Here is a 26,702-nt window from a genome sequence, read left to right on the forward strand (position 1 = left end):
GAGTGCCGGGTGTGAGGGAGGCAGACGGCCACTGGAGCTTTTCTCTTATGCATTTTTAATAGTGGAGGAAAATGCAATTTTCTTAATTCTGAACAAAAGCATTTTTATTGGGAAATTACTCTCCTGCTAACTCTTAAGTAGCAATTACTTAGTTGTATGTAACTGATGGGTTATTTTTGTGTCCCATTTGCAGAACCCCCAGGATCTTCAGAACACAGAAGTGCCCATTGCAACAACAGCTAAACTAGTAAATAAAGTCATTGAGCTTTTACCAGAAAACCATGGGCAATATAGTTTAGCCTTACACCTCACTGAAGCTGTGGAAGCCATATCTCTTCCTCCTTTATGACACTTATCTCCTGCAAACAGTCTCAAATTGTGTGACTCTAATATGAACTAGTGCATGGTTATTTTACACAATAAGATCTGGAATTTTACGGAGGGAGTATGTTTTTTTCTTTTGTAAAGTAAATAAAAATACACATTACTTTTAAAAAGTGCAGTCTTGGCTAAATTCCACCTTTGGTTAATACTGACAATAAAATATAAACAGGTATCAGTTATACTATCAATTTCTCTTGAAGCCGTTTTCCTGTTTTTGATTTAAGCACTTAAGTAGCTTTATTGTCCAAATTTGCTATTTAAAACTGGTTATAATTTACAGATTATGTTCTTATAAGATTCTATATTTCATACTCAAAATGTTATTGTAATTAAATTTAAATGTGTTCATGTGTAGTCCCCATCAGTAAAATGAGAGAACTATCTCACTCTGTTTTAATAAATGTTGGGAAAATGCTTTTGTTATCATGCTTAATCCCATCCTGGGGGACTGCCCCCTGGAGTTCTGGATGCTGACAGGCTTCTTTCCCAGAGGAGGTTATGCTGGTGCCATCAAAGGAGGAATAATGGGTTCAAGACCATCATATTCATCAGAATGGACACTAAGTAGAACCCTTAACCTATTGCACTTGCCAAAACAGAATCTGAGATGCAATCTAACCCAGCAAAATTAATTATAATGCAAGTTAAGATTTGCTTTTTGCCAAGATTCAAAATTGTATCCACATCAGGTAACTGTAAAAATGTATTATCTTGTAAAACTTATGTTTAAAAAAAGGGCAAAGATGCTAAAAATTTAAATCCAACTTTATTTTTCCTACAGGTGTTTAGAAATGTCTGTTTCTGGGATATGGTCATGTTACCTGTTCTTAGGAACAGTATAGAAAATGCTTAATGATGATACTACAGCTTAGCAAACCTACCTCACTGCTGGCTTGAGAGGATGAATACAACTAATTTTGTACCTTACAGTGCCTAGAGCAGTCCAAGTGCTGAATAATCATTTGTTGATTAAAACCAAATTAACCAAAACTGTAAAAAAAAAAAAGTACTTTGAGCTGTACAAATACCAAGTATTTATCTAGATAAATCTTTGGAATGTAGCCATACTGGGCAATTGTTGACATGTCCTGGGTTCACAGTTGTTACACGTAGCAACTCATTGTGATACAAAAGTTTGTTTCTTCACTTCCTCAGGAAGCCAGCTCTTGGAATTGTGCAAATTTGAGGCGTTGTTTTCAGGAATATAAAGGAAAAGTCTGATGTCTGAGAATATCCCAATGTAAATTCTTTTTAACAGAGAGATCACATTCAAATAAGTACTGTCTTAAACCTGGTAATTACTGTTTCATTTTAAATCGTGAGAGATTAATTTTTCAGGTGCCTTGAGTGTTTGGGGTGAAGGCCCATGTGTCTGACCAAGGCATACGCTCTGCAGCAGTTAACACTAAAAAAGGCCTCCAGCCGGTCCAGCCCCTCAGCCTCTGCTGGGATCGCTGGTACCTCATCCAGACACATTCATGTGATTTCTGAGTATCAGGCGTTCTGTAGTCACTTGTTACATGCACTCTAAAAGATGAGTTCTTTCAGTGACTTGTCTAGATACTCTGAAAGTAGTTATGAACCTTGGAGGCTGGGCAAAGAAACTTGGAATTACAGGCATTTTTAAAGAGTAAATTACTCACTCTGATTCCATTATCACTTTGGGGGGTATCTAACAAGCATTTTAGATAATAAAACTGGTTGAACTTACTCTGATAGGACACACAATCAAATTTTGGGATTGTTGAGAATATATTAATAAGCTGAAATATGGCTCCTAGGACCATAACAAATCACTGAGTCTCTAGTTCGATTTATAATCCTAAAATTTGCCATTGAGAGAATTTTAAAATTGAATTCTCAGTTGCATGGTTAAGAAAAGCAGTTAAATATTTCACTGTTTCGTTAAGGGCTTTTAAAATAAATCTGGCAGAGGAAAGGAAAACAAATACCTGTGTATACAGTCTGTAACCACGAAGAGCCACAAAGAACGGAATTAGGTTTCATACAGAACAGGCAGTTTCTGAAACAAGTACATTGCACTTACTGCAGTTATTGGTGCACAGCCAATCTACCAGTGAGTAACTTTTTCTTAGATATACTCCCATCCCCATATACATTTCCTTGTTATCATTAAGTAAGCATTCTGTACCTTGTTCAATTCTGTTGTAAATGCAAAGGAAATCAAAAGGGTTCAAATAATCATAACTTCTGCATAACAAGTTGTGTTTAGATGTAGAACTAGAATATACAAGATAAATGCAGATGGGGAGAAATAACAGTACCAGGCTTCTAAATACATCCTACTTTTGTAAAAAGAAAAATGAGGCATGGAGAAGAGTTTCACCTTTGTTATAAAAATTCAACTAGGGTCAAAGTAAACAGTTAAATTTAAATAGCTTTCTTAAAAAAAATGATTACAATTTAAAATCACAGAAGACTCATTTAATAATACTAAGCATACATGGAATCAGTTCTCTTAGCAGTTACTGTGGTTCATTTCACTTAGGCAGATATTTTTAAAAGTACTCTATAGCAACAGTGAAAGCCCTCCCTCACCCTCATAGGAATGGATTTGTTATATTTCTGCTAAATAGAATTAACCATCCCTGGAAAGATTTTAATCCTATATGGAATTGTTTATAAAATGCCCTACTGTCTATTGTAATGTATTGTAAGTAGTCAGATTCTGTATATACTGCTATTTTCTGTGTCTGTTCATTGTTGTGAACTTATGTATATTAGTGAAATAAATTTTCAGCTTTCATGTTGTTTCCTTAACATTTATATAGTATTAATGTGTTTTTCCCCTCTTACATGAGACATATTTGGTGACTTTGTCTGATGTGCAGCCCAAAGAACTAGCTGTTCTGAAAAGGTTGATGTTTGCTGTTAAGGCAGAATGAAATTACTCTCTTCGTCTCTTAAGTGACGACCCCTGCACTATTCGTGTTCAGAACACATTTTTTTTTACTTGATATTCACAACTTTTGTACCACCACCAGTCAGTAATTTTCCAGGTGCCTTTATTTTTAGACGTTACAGAACTTAAATACTGAGTGAAGAAGATTTATAAAATATAAAACATTTTCCGTTCAGCACATTTGTAGGCACGCATTCTGAGTTAAGTCCATTATGGACCCACCTGCATATGTATATGTTTCCATATGTATATATACACATTACTGTTTATCTAGTTACAGAAAAACACTTGGAGCTCTGACTTTGACTGTCATCCTCAACCATTTACTCTTCCACTCATTACCTAAATCTTGGATTTCTCTCCAGTACTGTAAACAGTCCATCTAGACCCCTACTGAGTCCTGTCAGGAAGTTCTTGCTCAGAAAGCTGTCAACACACACTGAGGTCCTACTTCGCTTTCACAACTTCTGCACATCGGGGACACAGTGTGTCTGATGACTCAGCCGTGTACTTCCAACAGCGAGGGCATTTTTCCTTGGTAGTTGGCATGACAATTACTTTGTATGAAGACTCTTCACGAATATCACCACCTATGGAAGAAAAACACGTGGAGAGTATTCCTTACAGGCCACTGGACTTGTGCATCTCTGTATTTCTCCAGGTGCCCCCTTTTCAGAGCTTCCTCCCTGCCTTGGGAAATACTGCTTCCCTTACACATTTGTACATAAACAGCCAAGATGGTAGGCTCACACAATCTGATGACCGGGAGAGAGGAGGAGTCTGAGAGGCTGATTTTTCCACAGGTCATGGGAGTTCTGTATCAGGCAGAGCATGCCTGTTTGCTCTTTATCTGTGTCCATTTCTGCTAATTACACTGCCTCTCCTCGCCAGCTACATTCTTAATTAAGAATTTTAAAAGAGGCAAATTCGAGGGACAATGAGCAGTGCCCCCACATTAAATTTCTTGGGTTTGGACAAAAGGAAATAAAAAATTGTCCATAATGAATAGACCTCAGACAGAAAATAAATCATTTTCTAGTCATTGCACAGAGAGTATAAATTAACATTCCAGAAAGCAGATTAATACGAGTCTACTACATGATCAGTGCTGCCAGGCCTCAAATTTAAACTGATGGCTATAAATTAGTCTCCCACCTCTTGCTGGTGCCTAAAAGCTACTATGAAATACATAGAGAGCATCACTGTTCCTAAGATATACTCATGTTGTTGTGTTAACGTTACTCAGCTTTCAATTCCATCAATGAGAATGAAGTAAGATGACAAAAATCCCCAAATCAAACAAATGCCTACAAAAGGTTTGCTTTTATTGTTCAGTTGTCCACATACCATTGTTACCTGGTAGTATCATTCTCATCTCCTTACCTTCTAAATTGATTAGAAATGTCCCTTTAAGCTCAGTTACATCCTCACTTATTCCTCGCGGTTCCTGAGAAAGCAGCGTTGTCTGGGACGCCATCATTAATTCATTCAACTGAGAGGTACTGGAAGTCTCCTCTGCTTGTAGCATCTGGGCATAAGTATTTGAAAGTTACTATCTAAATTAATTGTTACCATAAAGGTTATAAAAAGACACTGCAAGTTCTTATGTTTGGTGAGGAACTCTTTTGCGACCACCACCTCCTGAGCTAATACTATTATATAAATCAAATCTTACTAGTATGAAAGCTTTTAACTAAAAACTCCTAATCAATAGTATCCATTGAGAATACAACTCTATGCCAGGCACTTCACTTTGCTAGATGCTAAATGTCCACCCATTATCTGTAACTGTCACAAAACAGCAACAGCATTTTTTAATCCCCATTTTATAAATGAGGAAATTTGCTCAGGGAGGTTCCCAACCAGTAAGTGGTGCACTGCAATTCCAGCCCAGGTCTGTCAGCCTCAAAGCCCGCACTTTACCCCTGTATCCAATGCTTCCTACAGAAGGAGAGGGGTTAAGATACTATCTCAACAAGGATCTGCTTTTAGTTGTAGACCAATGGTGGCAGCCTGAATAATGCTCAGAACTCTTCTGAAGCACACTGAATTGGGATATATGATATGCACTTTTGTACATTTTTCATTTTAATTCTGATCTTTTAAGTATGTGAGCTAAGTAATACAAAATCCCTTAGGGGGGGGGGGGGGAAAAAACAACTTATGAGAAAATTGGCGCTTTAAAGAGATTGCATTTACACCATTAATAACTGATAGATCCAAGACTCCATCAGACAGCTAGTGGAAAACACATTCACTTTTTTTTAAATCCTGAATTATTTTTTTCAAGTATCAACGATCCAATCAAGGTGTACTGTTTTCAGCTTACTACTCAGAACTAATGAAGTCCAAGGAAACATGATATGCAGTAGGAAAGCTCAGTACCAGGCTGGGCAGCCTCAGCCAAGCCACAGCTTCAACAGGCCTCAGCTTCCTGGCTCAAAAAATGGCAATCATGAGCTTCCCAACTTGTAAATTTTAAACGTCAACATCTTATCAAACTTCTGTTACCTGAGCAACCATCTTATACCTACTAGCTATTTCAAGCCTTGAATCTTAATCAATCTAATTACATTATTAAAAATTTAGATTGAACTTCCAACCAGTTGAGATGGTCCTTTTTTAGTAGACTATGATACCAGTCAAATGTCAAAACATAAGTCACAAAACTAAGTTTTCTTCTCAAACATTAAAACTAAAAAAAAATCTTGAGTCAGTATGTTAGGCTCTAAATCAATCTGGTCAATCAACCCCTAAGATCTCAAGGGGAAACTTTTGATGGCCCTTTTGAAAATAAAAAATAAGATGAATGCTTTGAGATCACATGGTAAATTTGCTGGTGCAAATGAATTTTCTTCAGAACTCATGAGTGAAAGATGAAAAAAATTTTTTTTGTTTTGAATCTTGTCCAGATGGATAAAATTCTCAGAAAACCAGACCTGTAACACAAAATTCCCAATTTTTGTGTATTCAGATATTACTGCCAGGTGCTGCCTGTTGTCTAACTAGCCCTGAGGGCTCATGTTTCAAATAGAACTTTATTACACCTTCCTGTCCCAACCTATAAAATATAAGTAGCAACAGAGTACATGTTTTATGAGAAGAAAAAGGAAACATACAGAGGTTGGAAACAAAGAATCAGTGATTAATATTAGGATTAGAAGACATAAATCCTAATTTATAATTTTTTTTATATGTACTATCAAGAACATCTCCACGGAAAAGAAATGCAAAAAAGCAAAATGGCTGTCTGAGGAGGCCTTACAAATAGCTGTGAAAAGAAGAGAAGCGAAAAGCAAAGGAGAAAAGGAAAGATACCCATTTGAATGCAGAGTTTCAAAGAATAGCAAGGAGAGATAAAGCCTTCCTTAGTGATCAATGCAGGAGAGGAAAACAACAGAATGGGAAAGACTAGAGATCTCTTCAAGAAAATTAGATACCAAGGGAACATTTCATGCAAAGATGGGCTCGATAAAGGACAGAAATCGTATGGACCTAACAGAAGCAGAAGATATTAAGAGGAGATGGCAAGAATACACAGAACTGTACAAAAAAGATCTTCACGACCCAGATAATCACGATGGTGAGATCACTCACCTAGAGCCAGATATCCTGGAATGTGAAGTCAAGCGGGTCTTAGGAAGCATCACTACGAACAAAGCTAGTGGAGGTGATGGAATTCCAGTTGAGCTATTTCAAATCCTGAAAGATGATGCTGTCAAAGTGCTGCACTCAATGTGCCAGCAAATTTGAAAAACTCACCAGGGGCCACAGGACTGGAAAAGGTCAGTTTTCATTCCAATAAAAAGAAAGGCAATGCAAAAGAATGCTCAAACTACCGCACAGTTGCACTCATCTCACATGCTAGTAAAGTAATGCTCAAAATTCTCCAAGCCAGGCTTCAGCAATACGTGAACTGTGAACTTCCAGATGTTCAAGTTGGTTTTAGAAAAGGCAGAGGAACCAGAGATCAAATTGCCAACATCCGCTGGGTCATGGAAAAAGCAAGAGAGTTCCAGAAAAACATCTATTTCTGCCTTACTGACTAGGTCAAAGCCTTTGACTGTGCGGATCACAATAAATTGTGGAAAATTCTGAAAGAAATAGGAATACCAGACCACCTGACCTGCCTCTTGAGAAACCTATATGCAGGTCAGGAAGCAACAGTTAGAACTGGACATGGAACAACAGACTGGTTCCAAATAGGAAAAGGAGTACATCAAGACTGTATATTGTCGCCCTGCTTATTTAACTTATACGCTGAGTACATCATGAGAAACGCTGGGCTGGAAGAAGCACAAGCTGAAATCAAGACTGCCGGGAGAAACATCAATAACCTCAAATATGCAGATGACACCACCCTTATGGCAGAAAGTGAAGAGGAACTAAAAAGCCTCTTGATGAAAGTGAAAGAGGAGAGTGAAAAAGTTGGCTTAAAGCTCAACAATCAGAAAACGAAGATCATGCCATCTGGTCCCATTACCTCATGGGAAATAGATGGGGAAACACTGGAAAAAGTGTCAGACTTTATATTTTTGGGCTCCAAAATCACTGCAGATGGTGACTGCAGCCATGAAATTAAAAGACACTTATTCCTTGGAAGGAAAGTTATGACCAACCTAGATAGCATATTAAAAAGCAGAGACATTACTTTGCCAACAAAAGTCCGTCTAGTCAAGGCTATAGTTTTTCCAGTGGTCACGTATGGATCTGAAAGTTGGACTGTGAAGAAAGCTGAGCGCCAAAGAATTAATGCTTTTGAGCTGTGGTGTTGGAGAAGACTCTTGAGAGTCCCTTGGACTGCAAGGAGATCCAACCAGTCCATTCTAAAGGAGATCAGTCCTGGGTGTTCTTTGGAAGGAATGATGCTGAAGCTGAAACTCCAATACTTTGGCCATCTCATGCAAAGAGTTGACTCACTGGAAAAGACCCTGATGCTGGGAGGGATTGGGGGCAGGAGGAGAAGGGGACGACAGAAGATGAGACGGCTGGATGGCATCACCGACTCGATGGACATGAGTTTGGGTAAACTCCGGGAGTTGGTGATGGACAGGGAAGCCTGGCGTGCTGCGATTCATTGGGTCGCAAAGAGTCGGACACGACTGAGCGACTGAACTGATTTACATCGACATCTTCTGAAACCAGATTTTACGTGGAGCACTTTGATATGAACGCCATTTCAAAAGGAACAAACTGCGACTCACCTCCATGATCTCAAAAAGCAGCCCAGGCTCGATCACAATGATCACCTCATACTCAGCTGCATTTTTGCCAGGAATGCTTCCCAGAAATGAATCTCTCATTGCACATGCACTTTCTATGGCTTCTTCCAGTCCAGGTTTCTTCCAGATAGAACTGGTTTTAATCCACCCAGTACGAAAAACACTCTTGGGTTCTTAAAGAAAAAAAAGTTAAACCAATTTATATATATATTTAAACTGTATATAAAACTCAAACCACCACACATTTACTATTCATGGGAAATAAGGATTTTTATTTGTGGTTAATATTTAGGATGGTTGTTGTTCAGTTGCTACACCATGTCTGACTCTTTGTGACCCCATAGACGGCAGCATGCCAGGCTTGCCTGTCCTTCACCAACTCCTGGAGCTTGCTCAAACTCACATCCATTGAGTCGGTGATGCCATCCAACCATCTCATCCTCTGTCGTCCCCTTCCCTACTGCCTTCCATCTTTCCCAGCATCAGGGTGTTTTCCAGTGAGTCAGTTCTTTGCATCGGGTGGCCAAAATATTGGGAGTTTCAGCTTCAGAATCAGTCCTTCCAATGAATAGTCAGGGCTGACTGCCTTTAGGATTGATTGGTTTGATCTCCTTGCAGCCCAAGGGACTCTCAAGAGTCTTCTCTTAACACCACAGTTCAAAACCATCAATTCTTCAGCGCTCAGCCTTCTTTATGGTCCAGGTCTCACATCTATACATGACTACTGGAAAGACCATAGCTTTGACTATAAGACCTTTGTTGGCATCCTAAATGCTTACCAAATATTTACATCAACATTTGGAAATGTAAAAAAGGGCAAGATATACAGTAAGATCTCAAAAGATGCCTAGAAGAAACTAAAATAGAAATATCCCAATATTACAGTAGATGTCTCTGGGTTATATGTAACATCATGAGTGACATCCTCACTGTAAAATTTCTAATTTTCTGTAAGTTTAATGTAATCAGACAGAAAAAAGACTAGAAAAATATTCACTAGCAGGCACTATACTTTTAGTAAAACCTAAAATATATTTCTGACATTTATAAAGGTATATAAGAAAAAGTGATTTCTCAGTATAGTCAAGCTGCTAATATATTTCAGAAAGCATTTTAAAGTGGCTTGAAAGACATGCTGAAATTCATCCTACTTCTCTACACACAGATGAGATGCAGAAACTACACAGTTAATAATTACTGGATTAATAGATGAGTATGTGCCTCTTACTTGAAGCAGATAAAAGGAGAAGCTGCACCCTCAGCCAGGGTCTTTCTCACTCAGAGAACAAATCAGTATTTCTTACCTTTAATATAGGGTATGTGCTGGAATACCTCTTCAGCCAAGTGAGGAAGAATGGGAGCAAAAGAACGAACCATTACATCCAAAATTTCAGCTAATGCAGTCTGACAAGAGCGTCGTTTGGGATCATCTGCATTTTCACAATAAAGCCTGGACAAGAACAACTTATTGAGCAGTTGACAACATGCCATACACAATCACTGCCAAAGTGGGACCGGCCTCAGGCTGAGCAGCCTATGGCTCTAACTGTCTTCTAATTAAAGGATAAAATATCCCATCATACAGCTCTTCTGACTAAATCCTCTATTCCACTTGACTCCTTCCAGGTGTGCTCACCTCCTCAAAAACTCAAAGCTATGCTATGTCCAATTCTGTCTTACAGATCGATAATAGCTAGAATCTAGACAACTCAGTGAAAGGGAAATGAGTAAGTCAGTTGATGGTATTTACGATTCGAGTGCCCAGTCCTACAGGCTTCTCTGGGGGCTCAGGTGGTAAAATAATCTGCCTGCAATGCAGGAGACCCAGGTTTGATCCCTGGGTTGAGACGATCCTCTGGAGGAGGGCATGGCAACCCACTCCAGTATTCTTGCCTGGAGGGTCCCCATGGACAGAGGAGCCTGGTGGCCGACAGTCCCTGGGGTCACAAAGGGTCGGACACGACTGAGCGACTTAGCAAGCATGCAGGCACCCCACCCTTATGACCTATCAGGACGTCAAGGGAAGGACTGGGATTTGTAATCTCAGTAGAAGGTCCCTGAAGTGCTGATGAGTAGGCCTGGCACTTCACACTAGCTGAGTTACTACAGGAGCAAAACAGGAGGACAGCATGCAGCCTGCCTCTAAAAGGGCATCACTGATGTTATATGATGTTATGATATTAAGAATTACCGGAATATTTCTCCCGGCTAAAGGCCAGCAAACTCCTGAGAATAAGCACTGTGTCATGCCCTCACAGTCACAGCTACTACTTACTGAGGACTTGCTTTGTCAAACACAGCACTGAGTGTGCTCTTCATATGGTATCTTTTCATTTCCGCTTTCTGAGACAGGTATTATCATCACCATTTTATGAATAAAGAAACTGAGATTATAAGATAAGTTGCCTCAGCTCATAAAACTAGCAAGCAGCAGGATGAAACTGCCCAATCAGACTTGACTCAAGAATCCAACTTCTTAATAATGGCCCAGGACCCCCACTGCTGGCCTCTGCTTTCCAACATTTGCCAAGCAGAGTAGACAGTCAAGCACTGTTTATTAAGCATATGAATGTTCAGTCATACATACCTGTCTTTGATTATGCTGAAATAAAAATTGGAGAGTTCCCTGGTATAAAATGCTTGTAACAGCCGAACAACCTTTCCAAAGTCATACTGCTTATATGAATCATTAATCTAGGGAACAAAACCAAAATAAATTTGGAAGCTGGGGTAAGCAAATAAAAATGCAAGTCGTCATGAGCAGAATATGTTCCTTTTCAAAAATATGTTTCAAAGGCAGACAGACACAAAACAGGAAAAATGCGAGAGCATTAAAGGATCTTTGAAACGTCATTTCTGGATATGAAAGGCTACTATCCTCAGAAAAAACAGAATAATTTACTCTGGACTCTACAAAAGAACAGGCATCAAATGAAAAGATCAAGTTTTAAGTGATGAAACGGCACTATTCTAAAACAGCAAAGGGTAAAAATTACCAATGTTCCCTCATTTATGCAAAAAAATAAATAAAACTGGGCAAAAGTCTATATGTACGACTCTGAGTTAAGTGAAAGCAATTCCAATTTTTGAGAAAATACAAATTACTTGTGTTTATATATGAGAGTCTTTTATAAGACACATAAGAACTGTCATTTCAGTTACTGCTGTACTTTTGAGATGGGTATTTCTATACATCTGCAGACAAATAAAAGTACATCTCAACTTTATTCCTTCTTATACATGGAGCTGATTTTCAGAGGAAAATGTGGTCTGAAGAGAAGCCTGGCCTACTTTTGCCACCAGGCACTACTCTCGTCTTTTTTGAGAAACCAGAAGAATTTTAAGACTTCATACCTAGCCAACCTAGGAATATGTAGAACTGATGAAGTATAACTTTCCTCAGTGCTTTAGTTACTGTTTCTAACAAAGTTGGTTCCACTCAGCATGCAACCCAGATTTCAACACACAACTATGTTACCTCCAAAAGCGTCTTAATGCTCACTCACCTTGTTTGCCAAATCCTGCAGTAAGTGCAACATGTACTGGTCTATGACATACATGCTGTTGACAGGGATGGAATCTGTTTCTGGGTTGAAACCAGCCACATTTCCCAAAAGAAAGCGGAGTGTATTCCTAAGCTATAAACATTGAGAAAAAAGAAATATGCAGTCAAAAAATATGAGTCCTTCAATTGTTACTGAAATTGTTTTATTTTTCTGCAATTTTTATCCAACTCATGTTACCTTCCTAATGGAATACTTTATTTTTATATCATTCCTTTTAAATAAGACTATTTAAGTGCAAAAAAACACCATTTCATTTCAAAGGCCCAGTTATAGAAACCACCATTGTAATATATTAAAAAAAACTTGAGTTTTCTTTATATTTCTTTAAAATTTTAGGGCAAATCACCTATCAGTGGCCCAGTTCATCAGTGTAGATGAGAACGTTGTGTAGGTAAAAATAAATGGAATAAATGTGAATGGTCATTGAGCACACAGAAAGTATATTAAAATTAGTGTAATTACACATCATAATATTAAAAAGACAGTATATAAAAATGTTAACATTACCACTTATATTTCTAAACAAATAAATTAACATACGTTATTTTTTAAAGCTCACAACATGTGCAGAACTCATTTTCATTCAGTTGTGCAAGTGCTAACAAAATGCGCCTCATTATTTTAACAAGGACTCAGTAAACTTTTCATTCAGGAATAGTAAGGAACAGAAAAAGGCATGATCCTGACCTTGCTAATGTCGTCTCTGGCAGCATTCAGTAAAGATGGACTAATTGAGACTTCAGTGAAGACGTTGGACTCGGCAACCCACCAGCGAAGCACATCAGCACCATAGGGGGGCTCTTTGCTGTGATCCTTTTCATTGAGGGGAAAAAAAAACATACCAATAAATAAATAGCTTTTGATGACAATTTGGTGAACAGATGTTTTAGGTAAGACTCTTATTCTGAAATGCTTGAATACAACATGATCATAAAATGTACCTGTACTGTAATGAAATAAGCTAACAATTTCAGAGATAAGGCTGCATCTAAAAACACAACGGAAGTGGAAAAAGGGGGAGTATGGCCTGCAGCCTGGTTCAATGTCTTCCCTGAGATATCTGTAAACAGCTACCATGGCAGGTGGGCAGTAAGAAAGAGTATTGCCCTGGATGCCCCTCTGATGGGGGAGTGGCCGGGGGTGGAGGGCGAGGGGTGCTTTCTCCAGTATGCTTAAGGTATTCTGACCAAGAGATGTGATTACTGGACTCTAGGAGGGCAGTTAAAAGCCAACAGGGTTAAAGAACAGATAAGCAGTATCTTTTCTGAAAGCAACTCCAAAATAAACAAAATTACCAGCAGCCCCAGATTTGATATTCTTTAATGACTTGCTTTAAAGTGTATAATTTCCAAGAATGAAAGTTGCTGCCTCATTTTTTTCTCATACTGTTTCTCAGTTCAGTCGCTCAGTCGTGTCTGACTCTGCAACCCCATGAATCGTAGCACGCCAGGCCTCCCTGTCCATCACCAACTCCCAGAGTTCACTCAGACTCACATCCATCGAGTCGGTGATGCCATCCAGCCATCTCATCCTCTGTCGTCCCCTTCTCCTCCTGCCCACAATCCCTCCCAGCATCAGAGTCTTTTCCAATGAGTCAACTCTTTGCATGAGGTGGCCAAAGTATTGGAGTTTCAGCTTTAGCATCATTCCTTCCAAAGAAATCCAAGGACTGATCTCCTTTAGAATGGACTAGTTGGATCTCCCTGCAGTCCAAGGAACTCTCAAGAGTCTTCTCCAACACCACAGTTGAAAAGCATCAATTCTTCGGCGCTCAGCTTTCTTCACAGTCCAACTCTCACATCCATACATGACTACTGGAAAAACCATAGCCTTGACTAGATGGACCTTTGTTGGCAAAGTAATGTCTCTGCTTTTGAATATGCTATCTAGGATGGTTATAACTTTCCTTCCAAGGAGTAAGCGTCTTTTAATTTCATGGCTGCAGTCACCATCTGCAGTGATTTTGGAGCCCCGAAAAATAGTCTGACACTGTTTCCCCATCTATTTCCCATGAAGTGATGGGACCAGATGCCATGATCTTAGTTTTCCGAATGTTGAGCTTTAAGCCAACTTTTTCACTCTCCTCTTTCACTTTCATCAAGAGGCTTTTTAGTTCCTCTTCACTTTTCTATTAACTGTAAAACCATAGTTTATAAAGTTTTAAAGTTCAGACAATTAAAAAAGGGATAGTGTGAGCCTAACTGGAGATTCAGACCTGAAATAAGTAAAAAAAGCCACAACAATCCCAATCCTTCACGTTTTCAAAAAAGTCACACAAAACTTAGAGTCTAGATCTAAAACATGGTAAGGCATTTGCTACGAGTGTAAAAATCAGTTTTGTGAGGTTTCTTTTTTACACTGAAGTAACTATATTAAGGGTCTTACTGCCAAATTAAGAGCATTAAAACAAAAATAAAATGAGTTTTTAGGGAACCACTTACTTGTCCTCCATTGATGACAACATCAGGATCAATAACATTCCCAAGAGACTTGGACATCTTTTCTCCCTTTTCTCCAAGGGTAAATCCATGAACAACCACTGTCCTAAGAAGACAAATGAGCTACTATACTAATAAACACAATTATGATGGACATTTTGAAGATGACTTAGAGCTTAAAAAGAGTATCTTAGTTTGACACAAAAATAAAAAATTTTCTTGACAGATTATGTATGAAAATTTTTCTTCAAAGTATAATTCTAAGCTGCTTATTTATCCTGATTATTAAATACTAAGCTCTCTATACACAGAAAGTATTTTTATGTTTACATTCACTAAACAATTATCTCCTGATCATCTAAATGTACTGATTTTGATCATTAAAACAAACCAAGAAAAAGTATGTCTTAAAAAAAATTATCACCACAAAATTATCTTTGTTCAAAAAGGCAATTTGAGAAATATACCTACTGTTCCATCAACTTTTAAAAGCATGTTATACTAGAAACATAAACTTGCCAACTACTCTGAGAAGAGTTTTCATTGTGAGATGGCAAAAATCTTAAGCCATTTAAGAATCCTTCTGGGTAGAATCCACATATTTGAATAAGGAAAAGCTATTATCTGCAACTAAGTAAGAACCCCAAATTTAATAAAATTCACTGAACAAATGTTTCAGTTCGTTAGCCACTTGTGGAAATTGCAAATTAAGGGTATCTGATCAAGACTGTCCTTAGTCGAACTGGAGTGTCCTCTCTACATCTATCCGTGTCTACCATATTTAAAGGCCAAGCTCGCCACGGGTTTCTCTGCCACGCCAGTCAGTGCTGGTTTTACTTCTGGGACTTATGCTCTGTATCAGAGTCAGAGAACTTTTCTGTATTACTTTCAAACTTATTTCTCTCATGAGATTGAAGCCTGTAAACTAATTAAGGGCAGTGTTTTATCACATACATATTACTCAGCACATATTATTTCACACTGGTAAGTACTCAGCAGAAATACTCAAGGTATGCTCGCTTGTTTAGCTCAGGTGTAATACTTACTTAAAAGGTGACTTATTTCTTGCTGCCACACTTGTTAATAAAGAAGACTGAAACCAACCCCCAAGCTGGTCCTTTCCTTCTAAGTACAAGTCTGCTCTTTGGTCAGTACCTCCAAAATAAATATGAAAACAAACAAAAAACAGAAATCTAAGTCAATTAAACTTAAAAAATGGAAATGAATACTTATCAAAATATTAAAAGTAATCATGTCACCTACTGCTTGTGTCATCCTCCAGCCAGTGGCCACACTACCCTCAACTCAGCTGTTACCTTCACTGTCAATTTATTAACCAAGATAAAGAAAATAAATTTTGCAGTATGATCTTCCAAACAACAGACAGCTAAAATATTATCTAAATTAGGAACTAATTCATAATGACTGTCAATTATCAGTATTACCAGTTAAATCTTTAGTGAAAATAAACTACTATTTTTATTAATTCAACAGTTATTAACTGAGTATCTAATAACTTTATTGTTGTCATTTAATTCTAAGAGTAACTCTAGAAGGGAGTTTCCATAATCAACATTATTGTATCAAGGCTGAAGCAGCTAATGAACTTTGAAAAATAGTTCAAAAGCACTATTTCATATATGGCATATGCTATTTTGAAATGCAGGATGTTACCCCAAACACAGTAGAAGGTAACTCTTTTTCCTGTTTATAACACTACTTAACCTACCTACCAACCTTATGGAGTGTATCTGCTTACATCTTCAATATAATTTAGGAAAACAAAGTGCCTAAACTGGCAATATTTTCTCTTGAGTACAATATTAGAAACTATTTAATACTGTTGCTATTAAACATTACAATTGAACATTACTAAATAAAAATCATATTATACATTAACTTATATTTGATTATGAATTTTTATGTACATTTAGCTATAAAACAGAGTGAACATGAATTTATGCATATTTTACTTCTCAAATTTCCTAGGCGGAAAGAAAGGCCCAAATAGCGGAACACATTTACCTGCTAGGAATCACACTCATGTCCTTTCAATAATGAGGCCTTCTACCAGAAGGGTGCCCCAAGTAAAACCTGACCACGATCCTGCTCAATCCCTTCAACAATGGTGAGCTGCGCATGCAAGGCATTTTTCCACATTCCTTTGCTCCAGAAAGGAAACCGCCTCATCCCTATAACCTCCCGGGACCTGTCTGTAAGCTCTCAGTGAGGACACTTTACCTCTCACCTTTCACTTAGTATCCTTGAAGGCATCTGCTCACATCTAAACCCACCCTTTGTGTGCCTGCTACTACTCCCTTCTGATCCCTGCCTAATCTCTCCTTCCTCATCCACAGAGTCAAAAGCTCACCCCAACCATGAGCAAGTAGAAACTCAGTTGTCTGTGGAGAGAGGGGAGAAAGCTGTGAGCAGGTAATGGAGTACTGAAGATTAAGAACGGAAAAGCAGGGTGCCCGGGTTCTACTCTGACACTAACCTGTGTGACCACCAACTAATGTGATTCTAATTCAGTCTCATGACCTCTTCTGAAAAATGAGATGGGGTCAGGCTATTTCAGTGATTTCCACACTTGGTTCTACAAACTCAGTACCTTGGGGCTGCCAAGGAGGTCAAAGAGAATGAGCTGACTGGGAGGAAGAAGAAAATTCCCACTTTTATTTATCTTATGTATTGTGGTTCTATATAAAATTTCATAGAAGACACTGGATTCAATGATTTCCAGTGGCTGTTTCAGGTTTAAAATTATACTATAGTAGGAGATACACTAAGCGCAGGCAGCGGCAGCGAGCCGGCGCACTAAGCGCGGCTGAAAGGAGCTACCCCATGTCCGAGGTCAGGGGCAGCGGCCTAGAGTGCCAGGCTGCGACGGTGCACGAACGGCCGAGAGGAGACACCCGGTGTCCGAGGTCTGGGCGGCTGAGAGAAGCCACCTCGCGCCCGAGGCCAGGGGCGGTGACCCTGAGCCACACCAAGCCTGAGGCCAGGGCCGGCAGCCTGGAGGAGCAACCCGAGGAGCGGTGGCTGCGCAGGCACAGGAGGGCCTAGAGGAGCTATCCCATGTTGAAGGTCAGGAACGGTGGCGGTAAGGAGATACCCCTCCTCCAAGGTAAGGAGCAGCGGTTGTGCTTTGCTGGAGCAGCCGTGAAGAGATACCCCACGCCCAAGGTAAGAGAAACCCAAGTAAGGCGGTAGGTGTTGCATCAGAGGGCAGACACACTGAAACCACACTCACAGAAAACTAGTCAATCTAATCACACCAGGACCACAGCCTTGTCTAACTCAATGAAACCAAGCCATGCCTGCGGGGCAACCCAAGACGGGTGGGTCATGGTGGAAAGGTCTGACAGAAAGTGGTCCACTGGAGAAGGGAATGGCAAGCCACTTCAGTATTCTTGCCTTGAGAACGCCATAAACAGCATGAAAAGGAAAAACGAGAGGATACCAAAAGAGGAACTCCCCAGGTCATTAAGTGCCCAATATGCTACTGGAGATCAGTGGAGAAATAACTCCAGAAAGAATGAAGGGATGGGGCCAAAGCAAAAACAATACCCAGTTGTGGATGTGACTGGTGATAGAAGCAAGATCCGATGCTGTAAAGAGCAATATTGCATAGGAACCTGGAATGTCAGGTCCATGAATCAAGGCAAATTGGAAGTGGTCAAACAAGAGATGGCAAGGGTGAACGTCGACATTTTAGGAATCAGCGAATCAAAATGGACTGGAAATGGGTGAATTTAACTCAGATGACCATTACATCTACTACTGCGGGCAGGAATCCCTCAGAAGAAATGGAGTAGCCATCATGGTCAACAAAAGAGTCCAAAATGCAGTACTTGGATGCAATCTAAAAAACGAAGAATGATCTCTGTTCATCTCCAAGGCAAACCATTCAATATCACAGTAATCCAAGTCTATGCCCCAACCAGTAATGCTGAAGAAACTGAAGTTGAATGGTTTTATGAAGACCTACAAGACCTTTTAGAGCTAACACCCAAAAAAGATGTTCTTTTCATTATAGGGGACTGGAATGTTAAGTAGGAAGTCAGGAAACACCTGGAGTAACAGGCAAATTTGGCTTTGGAATGCGGAATGAAGCAGGGCAAAGACTAATAGAGTTTTGCCAAGAAAATGCACTGGTCATAGCAAACACCCTCTTCCAACAACACAAGAGAAGACTCTACATATGGACATCACCAGATGGTCAACACCGAAATCAGACTGATTATATTCTGTGCAGCCAAAGATGGAGAAGCTCTATACAGTCAACAAAAACAAGACCAGGAGCTGACTGTGGCTCAGATCATGAACTCCTTATTACCAAATTCAGACTCAAATTGAAGAAAGTAGGGAAAACCGCTAGACCATTCAGGTATGACCTAAATCAAATCCCTTATGATTATACAGTGGAAGTGAGAAATAGATTTAAGGGCCTAGATCTGATGGAATGAGGTTCATGACATTGTACAGGAGACAGGGATCAAGACCATCCCATGGAAAAGAAATGCAAAAAAGCAAAATGGCTGTCTGAGGAGGCCTTACAAATAGCTGTGAAAAGAAGAGAAGCGAAAAGCAAAGGAGAAAAGGAAAGATATAAGCATCTGAATGCAGAGTTCCAAAGAATAGCAAGAAGAGATAAGAAAGCCTTCTTCAGGGATCAATGCAAAGAAATAGAGGAAAAGAACAGAATGGGAAAGACTAGAGATCTCTTCAAGAAAATTAGAGACACCAAGGGAACATTTCATGCAAAGATGGGCTCAATCAAGGACAGAAATGGTATGGACCTAACAGAAGCAGAAGATAGTAAAAAGAGGTGGCAAGAATACACAGAAGAACTGTACAAAAAAGATCTTCATGACCCAGATAATCATGATGATGATCACTAATCTAGAGCCAGACATCTTGGAATGTGAAGTCAACTGGGCCTTAGAAAGCATCACTACGAACAAAGCTAGTGGAGGTGATGGAATTCCAGTTGAGCTATTTCAAATCCTCAAAGATGATGCTGTCAAAGTGCTGCACTCAATATGCCAGCAAATTTGGAAAACTCAGCAGTGGCCACAGGACTGGAAAAGGTCAGTTTTCATTCCAATCCCAAAGAAAGGCAATGCCAAAGAATGCTCAAACTACCACACAATTGCACTCATCTCACATGCTAGTAAAGTAATGCTCAAAATTCTCCAAGCCAGGCTTCAGCAATACATGAACCGTGAACTCTTTGATGTTCAAGTTGGTTTTAGAAAAGGCAGAGGAACCAGAGATCAAATTGCCAACATCCGCTGGATCATGGAAAAAGCAAGAGAGTTCCAGAAAAACATCTATTTCTGCTTTACTGACTATGCCAAAGCCTTTGACTGTGTGGATCACAATAAATTGTGGAAAATTCTGAAAGAGATGGGAATACCAGACCACCTGACTTGCCTCTTGAGAAATCTGTATGCAGGTCAGGAAGCAACAGTTAGAACTGGACATGGAACAACAGACTGGCTCCAAATAGGAAAAGGAGTACATCAAGGCTGTATATTGTCACCCTGCTTACTGAACTTCTATGCAGAGTACATCATGAGAAACACTGGGCTGGAAGAAACACAAGCTGGAATCAAGATTGCTGGGAGAAATATCAATGACCTCAGATATGCAGAGGATACCACCCTTATGGCAGAAAGTGAAGAGGAGCTAAAAAGCCTCTTGATGAAAGTGAAAAAGGAGAGCGAAAAAGTTGGCTTAAAGCTCAACATTCAGAAAATGAAGATCATGGCATCCGGTCCCATCACTTCATGGGAAATAGATGGGGAAACACTGGAAACAGTGTCAGACTTTATTTTCTGGGCTCCAAAATCACTGCAGATGGTGACTGCAGCCATGAAATTAAAAGACGCTTACTCCTTGGAAGAAAAGTTATGACCAACCTAGATAGTATATTCAAAAGCAGAGACATTACTTTGCCGACTAAGGTCCATCTAGTCAAGGCTATGGTTTTTCCAGTGGTCATGTATGGATGTGAGAGTTGGACTGTGAAGAAGGCTGAGCGCCGAAGAATTGATGCTTTTGAACTGTGGTGTTGGAGAAAACTCTTGAGAGTCTCTTGGACTGCAAGGAGGTCCAACCAGTCCATTCTGAAGGAGATCAGCCCTGGGATTTCTTTGGAAGGAATGATGCTAAAGCTGAAACTCCAGTAGTTTGGCCACCTCATGCGAAGAGTTGACTCATTGGAAAAGACTCTGATGCTGGGAGGGATTGTGGGCAGGAGGAGAAGGGGACGACAGAGGATGAGATGGCTGGATGGCATCACCGACTCGATGGATCTGAGTCTGAGTGAACTCCGGGAGTTGGTGATGGACAGGGAGGCCTGGCGTGCTGCGATTCGTGGGATCGCAAAGATTCGGACACGACTGAGCGACTGAACTATCTAAGGAGATATACTTCCCAAAAAAGCAAAAAAAAAAAAAAAGTTCTTGATTAGAGATTTCTTCTGATAGCATTAATTTTCAAAGCTGCCTGACAGGCAATAGACCTCTTGTTTTAGATTACCTGGAAGAACATTAGACCATGAAGTTCCACTATCAAACCAGATGTCCAAAATATCCTGACCTGGCACGTACTCCAAAGCATCAGGACCACCAACCTAATAAGATAACGTAAAAACATTTTAATTACACAAAGATCATGATACTTACAATTAATATCCAAAAAAAAGTCTTAGGAAAATGAAATACAACCATTAAATTCACATTTTACACTGGCATTTCTTAAGCATTTTGCCATTAGGGACAACTACTTCACTACTTCATCTACATGTACAGTGATTGTGGCCACCTACCCATGTATTAATGTAAACGTAAGTTGTGTTCATTTTCTTGCAATTACCTTCCAGTTTGGATTTCTCCGTGTGCGATGCCATCAGGCAACTTGAACTCATGTCCTATGAAGTCCCTGATGCACCAGTGTTAGGCACTGATCACCCACAGTCACACGTGTCTCTACTCAGCCAACAAAGCAGCTGCAGTCAATCCTGGCCCTCAGGGAGACAGCAAACCCCCTCAGCCTCTGCTGCTCCACAAACACCCAGCTTCTCTCGTGAATTCAAAATGTCTGCTCTCAAACTGCTCTGGCTCCTAGTTTATGATGCCTAAACTCATGAACTTGACATGTTAGTATCACTACTTTTTAACTCCCAGGAACCTCCCGTGTTGTCATTAAATCATGCGATACACACAAAGGCTGTTTAAGTACAAATGAAAAGGCACCTGAGATAAGACTTCTTTTGGAAGAAGTTGCGCCGGGGGAAGAGTCCACCAGACATCACTGCCATGTTCTTCCACTAGTTTAATAATATGCTCGACGGTTTGGCTATTTTCAGGGGGACAAAGCAAAACCGTTCAATTAATTACTGTGGTTAATACCAAACATTTAAAAAATTAAAAAGGAGTGATTTTTTTTTCCTATCTGCAGGGTATTTTTCCCAATATGTAGGACATTTTTTCCTATATTTCCCCCAAACTTTAGTGATATTATCTTCAATTATTTAATTACTTCGTTCCTACTGTCATCTTAAATTCAATATAAATGAAATCACATTGATCATAAGTAGCCCTTAAAAGAAAAAGGAAAAAAAAGTTTGTTTTTTTTTTAAATAGGGATATCTCCTGATACCTCTTTTTTGGTGACTAATTGCCCTGTTTCTATTTTCTATCCAAGTACCTATATTCAAAACCTCCTAATTATCTACCTCCTCCAATTTCTGCTCAAATTAAGCCAATACATTCTGTCAGTTCCACCTTAAAATGGTACTCAAATTTGTTCTTTGTTCAGATACTATATTAGTCCAACCTCTCTGCCTCCTACCAGACTGGTGCAATGGTCTGACTTTTCCCCTATTCTCATTCCTTTACATGACACATCTAATTTAGTTTACAGGATACATCTCTGCATTCCTAAAATTGCTTTTATCACACCAACCCTGTCTCAGAAAGTTCCAGTGCCCCCTCACTGCTTACAGGACGGAATCCAAGTTCATCTGCGTAAGAGGCCACGCGGTACCAGAGCATGGGTTTTGGTAACAGATATCCAGGCTTATCTCCCAACTGCTACTTTTTATATACATGACACACACAAGTAATAAAACTTCTCTAAGTTTTGACTGTCCCTTCTGTTAAGACTAATAGTACTATTTTTATTCAAAAACATTTACTGAGTACTCCAACATCTTGGTCACTGTTCGAGGCACTAGAGTTACAGCAGTTATTAACAAGGCGGATAAGATTCCCATCTAGTGGAACTTGCATTTTAGTGATCCTGGATACTTTTGTCAGGATGACTGCAAACTAAATGAGATGATCCAGTAAAACTTAGTGCATGCCTAATACACAAAGCCAATAAATGCGTATCAAATGCATACTGAAACTGATCATATCTTTGGGAAGATAAAGATACACAGTTATAAATCATTTGAAAATTAAACTCAGGGAAAATTTTACACTAAATTTTCTCACAGGAATAATATACTTTTAATTTATTATCATAGCTTTATGGACATTACAACTTCCCCAGCTGCTTTCCACCAAGTCAGAATATAGTCGTCAAGAAAACAGAGCATGTGTGGGGAAAATGGAACCCTCCTACACTGTTGGTAGGAATGTAAACTGGTGAAGCCACTATGGAAACAGTGAGAAGAGTCCTCAAAAAACTAAAAACAGAGCTGCCATATAATCCTACCATCCCACTCCTGGGTACATAGCCAGAGAAAAGATACAGGTACCGTTATGTTCACAGAGCAATAATTACAGCAGCCAAGACATGAAAGCAACCGAAATATCCATCAACAGAAGAACAGAGAGAGAAAATGCGGTGTGTATACACACACACACACAGAATATTACTCAGCCATTAAAAACAACAAAATAATGCCATTTTGCTTCAACATGGATGAACCTAGAAGTTATCATAGTAAGTGAAGTAAGTCAGACAGAGAAAGACAAATACTATATGGCACTACTAATACTAGGAATCTAAAATATGACACAAATGAAGTTATCCGTGAAACAGAAAGCGACTCACAGACACAGAGAACAGACCTGCGGTTGCCAAAGAGGGGAGTGTGGCTAGATTGGGAGCTTGGGGTTAGTAGACGCAAACTATTGTATATAGAAACGGTAAATAACAAGGGCCTACTGTACAGCACAGGGAACCATATTCAGTGTCCTGCGAAAAACTATAATGGAAAAGAATATGAAATAGAATGTGTGTGTATACATATATACACACACACAACTGAGTCACTTTGCCATATAGTAGAAATTAAACACAACACTGTAAATCAACTATACTTTAATAAAATAAATTTTAAAAAAAGAACATGGACCCCAGAGCCAGAGAACTTTAATTCCTGACCCTATCACTTACTAGCTATGTGACCCTGGGCAAAGCACTCAATATTCTGTACCTTAGTTTGCAAAAATGCAAATAACAAAGTATCATTAAGAGAGCTACTATGGATATTAATTGAGCTTATATGCAAAATACCTAGAACAGTGTCTGGCACATATTAATGGGCATTATGGAAGTACTATCTATTATTTAAACCAATTCTTTGAAGTCAGGAAACTTTAGACAGTTAATTTTGTTAACCAATTACCAAAACACATATCACACACATACATATTAATATTTAAAGGTTAAAGTGTGTATACTAAAGCCAACTTTTGAATTATCCTCCCTTCTACCACACTCCATTAACACAAGTAACAAAGAATGCAGGTCCACAAGAGTTGGTAGAAATGGAAGGAGTGGATAGAAAAAACCTCTATGCTCTTGACCTGGATCTACTTGTTATTAACCATGACCATGTATTATGAATCACTAAATCTCTCTAGGTCTGATAATTCAGATAAAATGAAGTGTTTATGAAAAATTGCTATGGGAGGCAAAAACCAAATGGGTGTTATAAGTTAAATATGCTCTACAAATTGAAAACCAAAATAGTTAAGTTGGTTATACGTCAAAGAGTAGACTGAAAAAGTATAATGCTACATTTATTTTGAAGAAATTATAAATCATAAGAATGTGTAAATGGGCACAAGTCCATATTACTAATACAGTCACACATTTCATATGGACTTTAACAGTAAAGATAAACTTTTTGTGCCATGAGACCATAAAAACTTTGTGTAATAACTACCTAGTTATATGACAATATTTAGTTACATATTACTATTTTATATCATTTGCACAGAACACTGTATCAGTTAAGAAAATTGAATATACTATAATAGAAAATCTGAATAAACCTAATGCTATTACTCTTACAACAAAAAAGAGATACTATCAAAGGATTCTACAGGCAAGAATACTGGAGTGGGTTCCCATGATGTTAGGATTTTATTACTCAAAATAGTTTTTGTGTGTATACAAGTTTTATATGTGTGTGTGTGTGTGTATATACCTTTTTAATAAAAGGACTTTATAAGACATCTCTAATTGGATTCATTAAAAAATGGCTAAAGTGACAGATAAACTGTTTTGTGCCTTGGGGTTCCTTAAATCCTGGGCCTTATACGCAAGTAACACAATTAAAAGCAAGGCCTTGAAGCTGTCTCCCAAATCATGGCTCAATTCTGCTTTACTTCTCCTTTCAGCCTTTCTGGGCTTCCCTAGTGGCTCAAAGGGTAAAGAATCTGCCTGCAATGAGGGAAACCTAGATTCAGTTCCTGGGTTGGGAAGATCCTCTAGAGAAGGGAACAGCTTACCCACTTCAGTATTCTAGCCTGGAGAATACCATGGACAGAGGAGCCTGGTGGGCTACAGTCCATGGGGTCGCCAAGAGTGGACACAACTGGGTGACCTTCACTTTCAGCCTTTCTACCTCTTTTATGAAGACAAACACTGCATCTCTGAACTCATACTCCCCTTCTCTGGGGTTTGCTGAGCAAAGGCAAAAAGACCCTCAGTACCCATGCAGGATGAAGGTGTGAACCAGACATAAGTTAGGAGCAGGAAGTCTCCAGAGACAAGTGCGCCAACAGAGCAAGCACCAAGTCCAAAGACCAGAGTCTACCTGCAACTTACTAGATACTGACAGGAATACATCATGTTATTCTTATGAGCTTCAGTTTCTATGGATATTGGGAAATGCTGGGAGAAAGAAAACTATCTATTTTTTGTTTTCTTTTGAACTTTTTATTTTGTATTGGGGTACAGATTAACAATGCTGTGATAATTTCAGGTAAACAGCGAAGGGACTCAGCCACATATATATGTATATCCATTCTCCTCCAAACTCCCCTCCCAGCCAGGCTGCCACATTACCTTGAGCAGAGTTACATGTGCTACACGGCAGGTCCGTGTTGGTTACCCATTTTAAATACAGCAGTGTGTATATGTCCATCTCAAACTCCCTAACTACCCCTTCCTGCTGGTGACCATAAGCTCATTTCCTGTGAGTCTCTTTCTGTTTTGTAAGTTCATCTGTATAATTTCTTTTCAGTTTCCATATATAATGGATGCCATGTGATATTTCTCCTTCTCTGTCTGACTGACTTCACTCAGGATAATTTCTAGGTCCATCCATGTTGCTATAAAAGGCACTATTTCATTCTTTCTAAATGGCTGAATAATATTCCACTGCATGTATGTACTACATCTCCTTTATCCATTCCTCAATCAATGGACACAGGCTGATTCCACATCTTGGCTAGAAAATTTTTATTCTTAAAAAATAAAAAAGTCCTAATATTTTAGTCTCCTTGCAACTGTAGATGATACTTACATATCCATTTCAGAATGCTAACCCAACTATAATGAAATTGTTTTTTATATTGCTAAATCACAGATAAATTCAACAAAGTTTCAGAATTATATTTTAATTATTACTTAACTATATTCAAGTATTTTAGAGAGTCTGTAACGAAAAATACCCAACAGCAAAGGAAGATTGCAATTTTGCAACTGACATGTTATTAACTTTTATTACAGAATCCCATCAAGGTTAGTTAACCACTTCTAGCCTAACCAAAGTTGAAATTTTAATTGCTACATTTTCTTATAAAGATATAGGTAGTTTACTTACATATACAAAATAATGGTTGAATGTAAGAAGTTTAGTATTGTATTATGTAAACCTTATTTGCAAATATACTTTTTAAATTATATAAGT

At 38.9% G+C, this 26,702-nt stretch overlaps 2 protein-coding genes across 2 annotated transcripts in view; one reads left to right on the forward strand and one right to left on the reverse strand.

Moving 5' to 3' along the window:
• The window catches only part of RAB3GAP2 (RAB3 GTPase activating non-catalytic protein subunit 2), a 104,497-nt gene extending 101,332 nt beyond the window's left edge, over positions 1–3,165 (forward strand). Inside the window, exon 35 of the mRNA XM_040263255.1 lies at positions 194–3,165. Coding sequence (XP_040119189.1) covers positions 194–349 — 156 coding nt within the window. The 3' untranslated portion in view covers positions 350–3,165. The remainder of the gene's footprint in view (positions 1–193) is intronic.
• A 224-nt stretch (positions 3,166–3,389) lies between these two features.
• The window catches only part of IARS2 (isoleucyl-tRNA synthetase 2, mitochondrial), a 47,741-nt gene continuing 24,428 nt past the window's right edge, over positions 3,390–26,702 (reverse strand). Inside the window, exons 13-23 of the mRNA XM_040263256.1 lie at positions 21,799–21,901; positions 21,083–21,176; positions 15,580–15,688; positions 14,537–14,639; positions 12,783–12,908; positions 12,036–12,167; positions 11,117–11,223; positions 9,834–9,979; positions 8,512–8,702; positions 4,691–4,835; positions 3,390–3,897 (exon numbers count right to left, since the gene is read on the reverse strand). Coding sequence (XP_040119190.1) covers positions 3,755–3,897; positions 4,691–4,835; positions 8,512–8,702; positions 9,834–9,979; positions 11,117–11,223; positions 12,036–12,167; positions 12,783–12,908; positions 14,537–14,639; positions 15,580–15,688; positions 21,083–21,176; positions 21,799–21,901 — 1,399 coding nt within the window. The 3' untranslated portion in view covers positions 3,390–3,754. The remainder of the gene's footprint in view (positions 3,898–4,690; positions 4,836–8,511; positions 8,703–9,833; positions 9,980–11,116; positions 11,224–12,035; positions 12,168–12,782; positions 12,909–14,536; positions 14,640–15,579; positions 15,689–21,082; positions 21,177–21,798; positions 21,902–26,702) is intronic.

The sequence above is a fragment of the Oryx dammah genome, unplaced genomic scaffold, assembly GCF_014754425.2.
Source record: "Oryx dammah isolate SB20612 unplaced genomic scaffold, SCBI_Odam_1.1 HiC_scaffold_21, whole genome shotgun sequence".
NCBI lineage: Eukaryota > Metazoa > Chordata > Mammalia > Artiodactyla > Bovidae > Oryx > Oryx dammah.